The sequence below is a fragment of the Gadus chalcogrammus genome, chromosome 21 (assembly GCF_026213295.1).
Source record: "Gadus chalcogrammus isolate NIFS_2021 chromosome 21, NIFS_Gcha_1.0, whole genome shotgun sequence".
Lineage (NCBI taxonomy): Eukaryota > Metazoa > Chordata > Actinopteri > Gadiformes > Gadidae > Gadus > Gadus chalcogrammus.
In genome coordinates this window covers 12792392-12805561 of record NC_079432.1, presented here as the reverse complement: position 1 = coordinate 12805561, position 13170 = coordinate 12792392, and the positions used below count along the sequence as shown (strand labels likewise).

General features: G+C 46.4%; 1 protein-coding gene across 7 annotated transcripts in view; it reads right to left on the bottom strand.

Moving 5' to 3' along the window:
* sash1a (SAM and SH3 domain containing 1a) overlaps positions 1 to 13170 on the bottom strand; it is a 179118-nt gene that overhangs the window by 28891 nt on the left and 137057 nt on the right. For 5 of the 7 annotated variants that reach the window (XM_056582070.1, XM_056582071.1, XM_056582072.1 and 2 more), the window contains exons 3-4: positions 5609 to 5659; positions 5049 to 5098 (exon numbers count right to left, since the gene is read on the bottom strand). In XM_056582070.1, the coding sequence (XP_056438045.1) occupies positions 5049 to 5098; positions 5609 to 5659 (101 nt within the window). Of the gene's footprint in view, positions 1 to 5048; positions 5099 to 5608; positions 5661 to 7756; positions 11837 to 13170 lie in introns of those variants that run through there. The other 2 variants (XM_056582078.1, XM_056582075.1) reach the window with 2 other exon arrangements.

Below are 13170 nucleotides of genomic sequence, written 5' to 3'. Positions count from 1 at the left end.
GTGAGGAGAAGCTGAAGGGGTGGAGGAGAAAGGGATGTCACGCCGATGAGCCAAAGTGCGGCTAACCACATAAATATGTGGGGAATATGGGCAGGAAAAGGGAAAGTATGCTGAGAAAAAGAGGCGCGAATGGAGAGAGAAAGAAAGAGAGACAAGAAGGAGAAGGCAAAAAAGACCACAGGCCAGACTCGAGTCTGTTTGTGTTTCCACTGCCCTCCACAGGATATAATATCACGAGGGAGGACAGAAAGAAATGGGGAGAAGATATAAAATATATACAAAATAAGAGCGCAAGGGAGTGAGACGTTTCTCATGCTTTGCTGTTGTACACAAAAAAATAAAACTCAGTGTTACCATTTGACACCCATGGTACACACACACAATGAGCCCAGGCTGCAATCTCAATGGGAAACAAAGAACCCAACTAATAAAAAGACATAAACGGGCGTCTCGCCATTCTTCAGAGGACAATTATCGACATCGATGTATCCTTCCTCTTCGCACTTCCTCTGGTTGAAAAGAAGGGCTCTTACAGGAAGACTTCAGCAGATTAATGGAGCATGTCCAGACCGGCTCCCGAGGTCTCTATATGGAGGGAGAACCCGATTGAGCGTGTGTTTGTGGTTTTGAAAATCGTTAAATGGCCTTCGCCATTGAATTGAACAGCGTCTTTTCTTTTATTCTTTTATCGTCCACATCCCAAATGAAATGTATATGGGGAATAAATAGCATGACCGAATTCATGATGGGCATAGATTCTGGAGTAATAGGAGGATCTTAATGAGGAGGTTTGGGTAATTCCCCTGAAAAACATTGAATCATGTAAGCCTTTTCCCTGAAGAAGGGAGTTACACTGAGTGTGAGGACAGAGAGGGTTGGTACAAAAGTGTGCACCCTGACAGATTCTGCTTCCAATAACCCTGCAGAAATGCCTTAAAATTAAATATGAAATGTGTCATTTTGAGAACTGCTAAGGACTATTAAGCCAGTGACACCATCACACACACACACACACACACACACACACACACACACACACACACACACACACACACACACACACACACACACACACACACACACACACACACACACACACACACACACACGTTGATCCTTGGTCCAGCGGTTGTCAGTGGTAATGTGTGAGTGGCCGTGTGACAAGTTCAACAGGTCACTTCCATCTCCTGTGCTTGTGTGTGCGTTAGTGTGTGTGAATGGGGAAATTTATTCAGAGCTTAAATGCCCAGCTACCATGGCAACATAATGAGATGCTAATTGAATGGAGGCCTGCACGGCCTGCAACCCCCCCCCCCCCCCCTCCCATCTCCCCAATGACGGGCAGGGGCTGAGGCTAATGCTAAGAGGACTCACTCAATGGAAGCAGCTTCTGTGGAGAGGGAGGGCCCCCTGCTATGCACGCTATAAATTAGTAACATTAGCAAACATACATGTGGTCAACACACACACACACACACACACACACACACACACACACACACACACACACACACACACACACACACACACACACACACACACACACACACACACACACACACACACACACACACACACACACACACACACTCTTGATGGGAGCGTGAGACATTGGTGCGGCTAGGCAACTTAATTGGTTTAGCCCTGAATCTTTGGCGAGCCTTTCTATTAGTATTCTGCTCTTTGCACCGAGGACCTTTGATGGGAAAATGGGAGCGCCGTAACAAAACGTTTGCGAGAGGAAAAGAGCAACTGTAAAAAAAAAAATTCTGATCGGTCTTAACTATAGGGCTGGGCACTGGCGCATGCAGGGAGACCAGCATGTATTTTAATGGCTGCAGTGTGAGGAAGTGCACAGCCTCGGGCGTATGCGTGGCGTGGAATGAGAAGGACATGTTGGAGCTCTGCCCCCCCCCCGCCTGGGCCCCTTAGCAATACTCCCTCCCTTAATGACAACCCAGGCATGAGGTGTGTGTGTGTGTGTGTTATGGTATGCATGCTATCCGTGGGTGTGGGAAATACATTCCCTTGCATTACCCGGGCTACCAAATTTAGACTAGTTATATTAGCAATCATTACCACATAGTACAAACTGTACAGAGCTAGCAACCCGGTTGACAACTCTACTTGGGCCATGTCAGCTAGGAGAGCACAGGGCTTGGATGGGGAGAGGGAAGGGAGAGAAAGGATGAGCTCACGTCTACTAATTACATAAGCAGGGATCATGTGATTCGGGCATCGCCAGTCATTCACAGATATGGCTTTATGGTCGACAGCTGCTAGAGCGACTGCCCACACACACACACACACACACACACACACACACACACACACACACACACACACACACACACACACACACACACACACACACACACACACACACACACACACACACACACACACACACACACACACACACACTGCCTGGGTGTCTGCTAATGCGTTTTCACCGCCCTCAGCATATCCGGGGGACTGTCGCCAAAGCGTTGAAGGTCACATTGTCAAACCTGACAGGGGGGCATTTTTGACCATTACAGTAAAAGGTGTGCGGACCATAGATTGTATAAAGTTGCGTTTCAAGACTCATACTTGTATCCGCATTGTCTACAGTTGGTACTTCACATTCCCAATTTTGTTTAAGAAGCATGATGGGGGTGTATCCAAAGCAGATGGCTCAAATGTCCTCAACCACCATCACAAATTACATCTTGCTAGTGTTGGACTGAGGCCCGGCCAGAGGAATGCAATACACACTGATCTCCATGTCAGACAAACACTACCGGTACTCTAAGCTTTATTAGTATTTGTGTGTGGCTCGGCCCTCTCTAGTGATTAGGAACAAACAACTTCCACTCCAAAATAGGAAGGGAGCCCCTCACCCCCCCATCCAATCAGCATGTTATCCTCAGAGTTACGAAGAGCATGTCATCGCCTCTTCTTTGTTGTCTCCTCTAAGCACAATGCATTATGGGAGCCATGGCCACATCCTGCCAGCGCCTGCGTCCAGGCAGACGGACATGGGTTGGGGTGACAAGAGCCCGGAGGAAGTCTGGGTAATCTCTTGCGTGGGGCTGTTGTCCCACAGGGTAAGAGTTGATGAGAGGCAGCATGCGTGTGCGTGGGTGCGTGCGTGCGTGCAGGGCCTATATTTCAACATGTGTCAGTGCGTTAATAAAACAAGGGTCGAGGGGTCCTGCGGTCTAAAGGCTAAGACGGCATACGTGAGATGGGTTCACCAGAGGCAGTAATGAAAACAAATGGAGGGGGACATGGGACAAGCCCAAACATTAAGGGAGGTGGTCCTCTCCCTCTCTCGTCCCCAGCCTACTCAGAATGGGCCAGCAGACGTCATCCAACATTTGGCATCTGGATTCCATCACACGGCTGTTTTTTTGTCCGTGCACCAGAGACAGCACAGCCGTGACCAGAGACAATTACGGCTGAGGTATGTGCTTCCTCTGTCACACGTGGCACTCATGTGACCGCACATGAGAAACACGTAAGAGAAGAAAGATGTATAAAGATATCGAATCCATATGGTGCGGTAGCTAGGTTACCAACCGTAAGGTACGTGTTTGATCTCCCCCCCCCCATTCCCAGAAAACGAACGTGGGGATTCCCATCCCCACGCCCCCAGTCTACCTGGGGGCGTACTGGAGCATAACAGCCGAACCCGCAGCTGTTTTCTACAGAGTTGCTTTGGATTAGTGTCTGCTACATGATTCTATACTACTGACTCGTATGAACCACAGTGACACTTCTTCGGATGCAACTCTTTGGTGACCTATTGTTCGTGAGAAAGTAGAGATTCGGTGGGACTGTACGTGAGTTCCTGGTTGTTGTTGAGCTAGCTTCCTGAAACTGTTCCCTTTTACAGACACAAAGCCGTATGTTTAATGTGAGAGAGCATGGGTTTTCTTGAGATGAAAAGTCGATGCAGCGACAGATAAACCAGTATCGTGACCTCTTCAGCAGTAGAGTGGACAGAAAGAAACTGAGAACTCCAGCAACGCTCTTGATATGGAGGGCCTGTAGTTGGTGTCCTGACGGGAGATCCTGGCACCAACCCAGGTTAGCAGGTCATCGAACATTGCCCCAGTCAACCGAGAATACCGCTGGAACCGATCGTCATCCAGGCGGAGTACCTGGAGGAGGTGGTGAAACTCGGCCAGCTGCGAGCGCCTACGGAGGATATCATGCACCCAAACATGATGGCGTTTGAGCCAATACAGCGCAGCGATGGTGGTGATCTCAGCCATGTTTGTGGAGCAAAAGAAAAGTAGCGGGGGAAAATAAGTTTTGGGCGGGCTCATCTAGCTGCATAGGCGCGTTGAACCATTTTTGTGACACACAATGATCAAGGCAGGTTAGGTGCGTAATCCTACGCACGTAACGCGTTCAGTGTGGCCGTACCTTAAGACTTACAGGAACCAGAGAAAAAAGAACACCCCACCCATTCTCTATCCCGTCCTGCTTGTTCATGCTTCTTATCCTCTGGTCATCATCACCCTCTCATTCTCCCCCTCAAGCCGACCCAACGACTCCCCCAACACACAAACACAAAGGCGGGAAGGAAGTGTGTAGGGCCAGGGGACAGAGAGTGTGTGTGTGTGTGGGGGTGGGGGTGGGGGGTGGGTCCGGCCACGGCCCAGCCGGGTAGGTCAGTCACAGGAAGCACTTGCTTGGCTGGCTTCCTTTGACTTGTGACAGGAACTTGAACCGAGGACGGCTGGTCTAGAGAGCTAGGGGTACTTGGTACTTGGGTAATGGGCCCACATGTGTGACCCCTTGCACACGTTACACAGCGCTTACAATCACCAACCCCAGGGATGGCTACTAATGCGTGGACTATGTAGATTTCTTTAGCTTACGGCAGATCACCTTTGATCCATATATTAACACAGGCCTCCAGTTGCCATCGGCCAACCTCGTTCTTTCGCTACGGACACTGACGTGACATGCCAAGTCTCGGTCCGGGATGTGAAGTGATATGTGGCGCTGCCGGAGGGCCACAGACAGCAATGTGAGAAGAAAGGCGGTCTTACTTTCTGTCCGTTTCTGGCGTCGACACCTCGCTGCTGAGGCCCAAGGATTCCTGTGGACACAATGCAAAAGGACTGACGTCAGACTGATGCTCGGTATGGTGGTCGCAATGGGCCGTCACCATCTTACAACCATACAACCATCAGTCAGATTGTTTTGAATATCTTTTCAGATCGGCATGACCTTTATGTCTTCTTAGGTCTTCACGATTTAAATTCATGTAAGCCTATCTTAGAGAAAGTTACCTATACTGTGTTTCTTTTGTAAATCATTTATGTGGGCATGCCCTCAAAATCTTTGCAAATGGGGGACATTTACCCAAAAACGGTACAGCTACTCTGGTGACGCCAACGTATGTTGGGGCTGATAAACGTTAGTCACTCATTGCTCTTTATTCTCCTTTTTAAATTATTTTTCACCCTCATGAGTTGTGACTGCTGACACCCCGGTCATGTTTATCCAAATACAGTTGCACGACCCTGCGGGCACGACAATGACCCTGCCTGACATCGGTGTGTATAGCAGCCCTTATGTTGTACCACGTGAAGGGGGAAGTGCTCACCTGTATCTCAGAGCGAAGCTGTAGGGATGTGATGCTGGTGTCCAGTTTCTCCTGAAAGACACAGAACAAGAGCAATGAGGGTCAATGTTTAGAGGTCACCGAATTTGCCCGGCGACAGGAGAATGACACGCCCCTGTGTAATGGTACACCTAGAGGGAGGAAAGTCACCACACAGGTAATCAAGCTCAGGTGTAGGAAAGTGCCTGAGGCAGACATGCCTGAGCTAGTAAACACAGTACAGTCATTGAGCACGTGTGTGCACATCTCGCCAACAACAACACGCTACCCACATCCCTAGGTGCATCAGGCTGTGTCTGAAAGCATTGTTATTTTATCTCTAAACCAGAGAGACCTGTTATTTCTGAGGGCTGGACTGGCACAAGGAAGGGTGGAGTTTAGTGCCACTGCCAAGTGGCAAATTCCTGATTTATTTTCACTCGACAACTATTCAGTCATGCCATGTTCACGCAACTGACTCGGTACCAATAGTCAGCTCTGGCCGGATGAGGTGAGCCTTCCTCGTATGATGCCTGCGTCACACCGGGTCAACCTCCTATTCTTTTACCTCCTTGGCTTTCCAGTGTGAACCTTTCCATACAGGTTGAGTAAATAAACCTTCCAAGGATGCTTAGTCATTCAGCAGACACTTACCACAATAGCTTAAGCCCAAAAAACACGGAGCGTGATTCGTAATATTTTTTTCTTCTCTCACACACACACACACACACACACACACACACACACACACACACACACACACACACACACACACACACACACACACACACACACACACACACACACACACACACACACACACACACACACACACTAGAGAGATGTGATGATCTCTCTACCGATCTCTTAATGTATATATAGATCTATCTTTCTACATCTACATCTATTAATCTAGAACAATTTTGCACATGGAAATAGACATATTATTTGTTGTTTTAGATACAGATGTTGAACAAGCTGGAGTACCTTCCTCAGTAATTCCCTCAAGTAGACTACAGACATTGCGGATCTAATCCATAACCTTTAAGCTGGGGGTCACATTTTAACCACTAGACAACCACTAGTGAAGACAAGCTCACTGGAAAAGGTCAAGACCAAAGCACTAAATATGTGCCTGCATTTTTTTTATCAATCTTTACAGTAACGAAACACATATACAGTGGTAAGATTAAGTTTATGCACCCATGCTAAAGTTGACCAAAAAGAGGAATAAAAAACGATCGTTTGGAAATCGATCTTAATGCCTTAATTAAACAAATGAGGAAAAATTCAACCTTTTAGGCCACAATTTTCTTTGTGAATGAATAATGTATCGGAAATAAATAAATGTTCTTCATTAAAATACAGGGTGCATAAGTATAGAAACACCTATGGTAAATTCCCATAGAGGCAGGCAGATTTTTATTTTAAAAGGCCATTTATTTTATGGATCAAGGATACTATGCAACCTGATAAGTCACCTAGGGCTTTGGAATTAAAATAGCCCCACATCATCACATACCCTTCACCACAACTAGAGATTGGCATGCCAATCTCTAGTTGTGGTGAAGGGTATGTGATGATGTGGGGCTATTTTAATTCCAAAGGTGTCTTTATAAGGATGCATAGTATCCTGGATCCATGAAATAAATGACCTTTAAAAATAAAAATCTGCCTGCCTCTATGGGAATTTAACATAAGGGTTCCTATACTTATGCCGCCTGTATTTTAATGAACATTTATTTATTTACGATACATTATTCATTCACAAATAAAATTGGTGGCCTATTTTTTTTTATTTTTCCTAATTTGTTTAATTAAGGCATTAAGCATGGGTGCATAAACTTATTCTTACCACTGTATATACAAGATACTCAGGCTAACGTTATAGCACAGCAACATTTGCACAGCTGGAGATAAGACAGAGAGGAGCTCCTGTATGTCTTCAGCAGGCATCCTGTGTCTTGGCGGTGGACCCAGAGAGGGATATAAAGGAGGGGAAACCGGAGGTTACAACCACACCAACTCGCCCCGCAGGAGTGCAGTGCCAGATTCTCTTATCTGTTCTAAGCACATATGTTATTTGGTATTATCCTATCGTACATTGAATCAATTACATAATTAAACATGAACCACTCTTCTCTGACTTACTCTTAAGGCAGCAGACAAGGAGTGTCCCCCGAATCAAGATGAATCGGCTTGTTAAACGGTCGTTTTCAGCTCGTTAGTAGAAATGTACACAGGAAAGTAGCATATTGGATACTGTACCTGTTGCGTTTCCTGAGAATGAAGAACCGTGAGAAAATCCAGCTTTGATAAGTTCCCTTTTGCTACTCTCTATTTAGAGTGGGAGGGATTGGACTTATTTTTAGTAAAACACCACCGATGGTTTCAATGAGGAAGTTGGGGATATACGTGTTGCAACTAAAACTCTGGATCCTACATGGAAGTGTTTGTGCCATTGAATTCCCATGAGCTGCCCATAGTTACACTGTGGTCAATCGAGTTAATCCATTAGTCACAGTGAGAGCATACCATAAATTCTATCAAAAAATGACTTTTAGGAAATGGACTAGCTAGTAGGGATGGGTAAAAATATCAATTCATCAATGCAGTGCAATTTATTTGTTCTCGATTCAGATTTATATTTTCATTGATTAAATCCATAAAAAAAAGAAAAAAAGAAAAAAAGAAAAAAAAGAAGCATACTCAGTCATTGTAATCTAGAAGCGAGTGTGCCTAAATGTACATGCCCTTTTACATTTGTCCATGTTATGATTATTACTTTTATGCTGCAGGCTTAGCTCATGAACAATACTATACAATGGTGTATTCCCTTTTCGCTAGTTAAAGCACAATGACATGGTTAATTCATTTTGAAATGGTTAATTCTAAATAATATATAGGTATTTTTGTCATCTGCACGTATTATTGAATCGATATCGAAGCAATTGGATCAATATCAAATCGAATCTAGACCTAAAGAATCGAATTGAATTGAATTGTGAGGTACCTGGCAATACCCAGCCCTACTAGCTAGCAAATGAAAGCTAAAAGGTCAAGAAGAGTCTGCGTGCTATGTGGAGGCAAATGTGATTACATTAACCGCTTCATGGTTAGATAGAATAAAAATATATTGAAATTGCACAGTGCTGTTAACATGAGCACTTCAATGATATCACTATCACCTCAAAGTGACTACAGACACTTATTAATGTAAATGCACTCAATGCAAAGGTAATCATTAATTTTGACTCTGAGCAAGCTCATAATGGAACACCTTGAAATAATTAACCTGTGCTAGCACCCATTTACAAAATAGATTAAACTCATTTAGCTTTAAAGAACGATGAAATGGATTCATGGGTCATAACAGAGATAGTTCCAGATCATGACACTCAAAAGAAGGCTTGTTTGGAGCCTAAACCTTTGTTTTCTTTAACAAATTGCATGCTTAGCCAGCTGCTACAAATCAGGCTTCAACACAAAACCTTATCTGTCCAAAAAAAGCTCTGACAAAATATATCCATTCTCAAAAAATTTAAATACGAAGTCACAACAAAAAATAGCTCTCATCTAAGCCCAGTTTCAAAATCAAGACCAGCTAATGGACTTGCCCGACCACTCAGAAGCAGTTTTGTTTTTCCTTTGGCTGAGTTCTGGACAATGAAGTCTAGGCCCCCACCACCCCCATCCTCCCACTTAACTTAATGTAGTGAGTGAGTGACTCTTAAAGAGTTAGAGACTTACTCAGAAGTGACCTAACCCCCTCTTAATGGGCTCTTTGCAGGGTGGTAGCCTAAAGTACATCGCCAAGTAAAAGCATCAAAGAATGCTGAGCAGGCCCTAGCGTTTAGCCTAAACCCTACATTTATCACAACAGTGATCAACAGAAGATAGAACAAGGCTTACGCCAGTCAGTCAGCCACGCTTTCTGTCTGTACCGACAGGATTACTTGCAGCTCCACCTAAACCACTGGCTCATAATTTAGCTGTCCATTTCGTCTGTTACATTACTCAAGCAGACCAGGATCCGGACATCTTCCGCGTTGGAGGGGCTAGGGGGTTTGTCGGAAGCGCTGTCGAAACATTCTGCCCAGCTGAGGGAGTAGGAGGATTCCCATAAGTCAATGAGCAGGTATTGTCTTTATAAAAGTTGTTTTTATAATTACAAAAAGACGGCCAACGCAATTGGACATGTGTCCACGTTGTGCGCCACCGACGCAATGCAAAGACCGCATGGTAGCATGGAAGGCGGGGGGGGAAGGTATGCCTTTCTAAACGACAGAGCAGAGCTTGCACCAGAATCAAAGAATGAATTGGCACAGATTCCTTAAGCAAAGCAGGGCTTTGGCAGTTAGCTGTGGTTAAACAACCGAACTGACGCACAAGACACCGAGGCGCCATTCCACACAGGTGTATTCTCGTAGGCGTGCACACGTATACACACACACACACACAAACACACACAGGCTTTTCTTTTCATGCGTTTGATGTCTTTTGCTATCTGATGCTCCTTTGAAGGCGGCTCCGGTCTGTTGTGGCGAGGAGTGATACGCCCGGCTCTGGTTCTAGCCCGTGGGCGCCGTGCCCAAGGGGGCTACGGAGTGGGCCTCAGTATGGACGGAGCCTCTGCCAGGGACTGAGCAGTATAGACACAGTGCACTGCCCCAAAGACGGCTCCAAGTAAACGCACGCAATGTATAACACACGCACCGCGAAGAAGGATGGAGGCTTCATCGCAAACGCACAAAATGTGGATGTGGATGAAGACATGCGGACAGGGACACACAAACACACGCACAAATAAAAACACACTGCCGCCTCCACTTTCACAAGATAGAGGTCCTAAGAGACAGACAGAACAGGGAGGGTCTTTGTGTCCCCGCTTGGTCTGCCATCTTTGGGAAGGAAAGAGGGAGGGAGGAAAGGGCAGTGGGCAAAAAAGACTAGGATGAAAGGATGTGTTTGGTAACAAAAAATAAATGAATAAATGAAACCCAAGTCAAACTCCATGCCGTGCAATGTCTGTGATGAAATCTTCCATGATTTGTGTTGAGAACTCTTGCTGCAACATTGCTTGCTGTTGAACCCAAGAGAAACTTTGCACGTCGCTGGAGGATTATTGCAGCAGAGAACAGGGGAGGACGAGAAGTTGAACAGCATGCCAGAGCCTCTCATATCTGACACCCAAGCTGAAGAGGAATACCTCAAACTGATCAAAGTGTGTGATCAAAATATATGTCTGTGTGTGTCTATGTGGAAATGAGCTTGCGTCTGTCTGTGTATGCGTTTGGCTGAGCTACAACATACACACACACACACACACACACACACACACACACACCCAGAGGGAGCATGCTAGCCTTTACATGAACCCTTGAAAACTATAGCTGAGATACTGCCCTACTTAGTGAGTGTGAGTGTGCACGCGCGTGTGCGTGAGTGTGTATGTACGTGCGGTGCACGTGTGTAAGTAAGAATCCAGTGTGCCGAGCTCGCTCCATAATTGCTTATGCATGACTGTGAATTGAATAAAAGAAAAAGGCGAAAGAGGGAAATGTGGAGGGGGAGAGATCTCCTTTGAATTATTGTCACGATGTCTGAAGGAAAACACACAGCCACCTTTCAACGAAAGAGGTACGCCGAGTGGAAACATACACGCAAATATGTGTGTGTATGTGTGGAGAAACATTGTTAACATGTGTGGGTTCAAGGTAGGGGTGAAGGTTAGCAAAAGGGGGTATGATTCTTCTGAATACTTCCCCAAAGGGAAACAGGGTTTTGTACTATTTTGACAACAAGGTCAGACACCAAATCTTGCGGGCTTGCGGCTATAGATTCAATGGAAAGGATGTCTGTGCTGGAGAAAGCGCATCCCTTTTCGCATTAAATTCCACCACTGAGTCTACCACACTGAAGAGTCCTCCCCCTGCCGGTGTTATTGTGAGCACGGGTCAGTGCCCCAGTGGGCGGGCGGGGGTTGAAGAGGAGACCAGGTGGCCTGGAGGTGCACGTGCCAACTGGCATGACTTTGTTAGCCCCGTATGGGCGTGGTTTGGGTAGGGCTGGCAACACCAGCCAAACAGCATCTGTGTGTGCATGTGTGTGGTGTTTTGATGTTCGGTTTACTTGCCCAAAGTACCACATACACGCACAGGCTGTTTGGCTGGTGTTGCCATACCACCTATACCACCTGTACCTATGTACATACAGGTGTGTGTGTGTGTGTGTGTGTGTGTGTGTGTGTGTGTGTGTGTGTGTGTGTGTGTGTGTGTGTGTGTGTGTGTGTGTGTGTGTGTGTGTGTGTGTGTGTGTGTGTGTGTGTGTGCGCGCGCGCGCGCGCGCGTGCGTGCGTGCGTGCGTGCGTGCGTGCGTGTACCGAACATTAAAACCATTAGGCCTGTAAAACGAGCTCATCCTGAGGATCTCCGAACGATGCGCACGCGCAAACGCACACACTTACACGCACACGCACACACACACACACACACACACGTAACTACACAAACGTATGCACGCACATAAAGCAATGAGCGAGAGTAAGAGAAGAAAGGCAGGAAATCCTGGTTTTCGCCTTGGGGTGGGGGGAGAGGCAGGGTGAACCACAGTCTACCATACCACCCGTAAGCTGCTGTACTGACTGATTCCATTTATGGGAAAGCAGTCGGTGCACGTACGCACACTAACACCTCAACTCTTGCTCTTTAAGAAGGGGTTCAGCGTGTTTGTAGTGTGGGTTTGGGAATCCCACCCGCAGCTCAGGAGCGAAATCAACCTGTGCAGTCTTTGATTTGCTCTCGAAATAAATACTAGTTACTACACATTCCAATGACATAATCCAGACTGACAAAGGCTTCAACATCAACCCTAGGGCAACTCCTGCACTAATCCTCAAGCAACAAACGCCACCTTTTGTGCACATTGTCTTTCTTGCTAGAGGGTTACACGGGGAGGGTAAATAAGCACAGGAGCAGGCTACAGGGTTTGTGTTTTGGTCTGCGTGCTGGGGGTCTAAATATCGCTTGAACTGACGCTCGCTTGACGGGTGAAAGTTACCCGGGCATTACCCCGTGACTACCCCCGTTGCTCACCTCACGGCAAAACAAAACACACAAAAGCACGCCGCGGCATGCATTCCAGCTCCCCCAGCTGACTGGCTAGGAAACCCATTACCCAGCATTCCAGCGGGATCAACCTCGATGGCCGCTGATTTGTGTTCACTGTCAGAAATGCTTATCTCCATGGAGGGGAAAAGTGTGCTGGCCAGCACCTAGAGGATATCGCTCAAAACAACCACGTTTTCCAATGTTATCAGGAATGTCTGTTGACCCCGTGTTAACCTTAACCCTCACCTTTGGCCGGGAAAGAAAATGTGCTGAAAGACTCAAATTCCATAAATAGCAACACTGATTAATACAATAGGTGCCCCCCGTTCCCCCCCCCTCGCTTATACATTTTCTTCATGTCTCCAGATGCCGCTTCAATTTCTTGTCTGACAGCCCCTGTCATTTCAAGCATGACATCTCCTTCGGGCAGCTCAGTCACCATACCCGTCAGGCAGC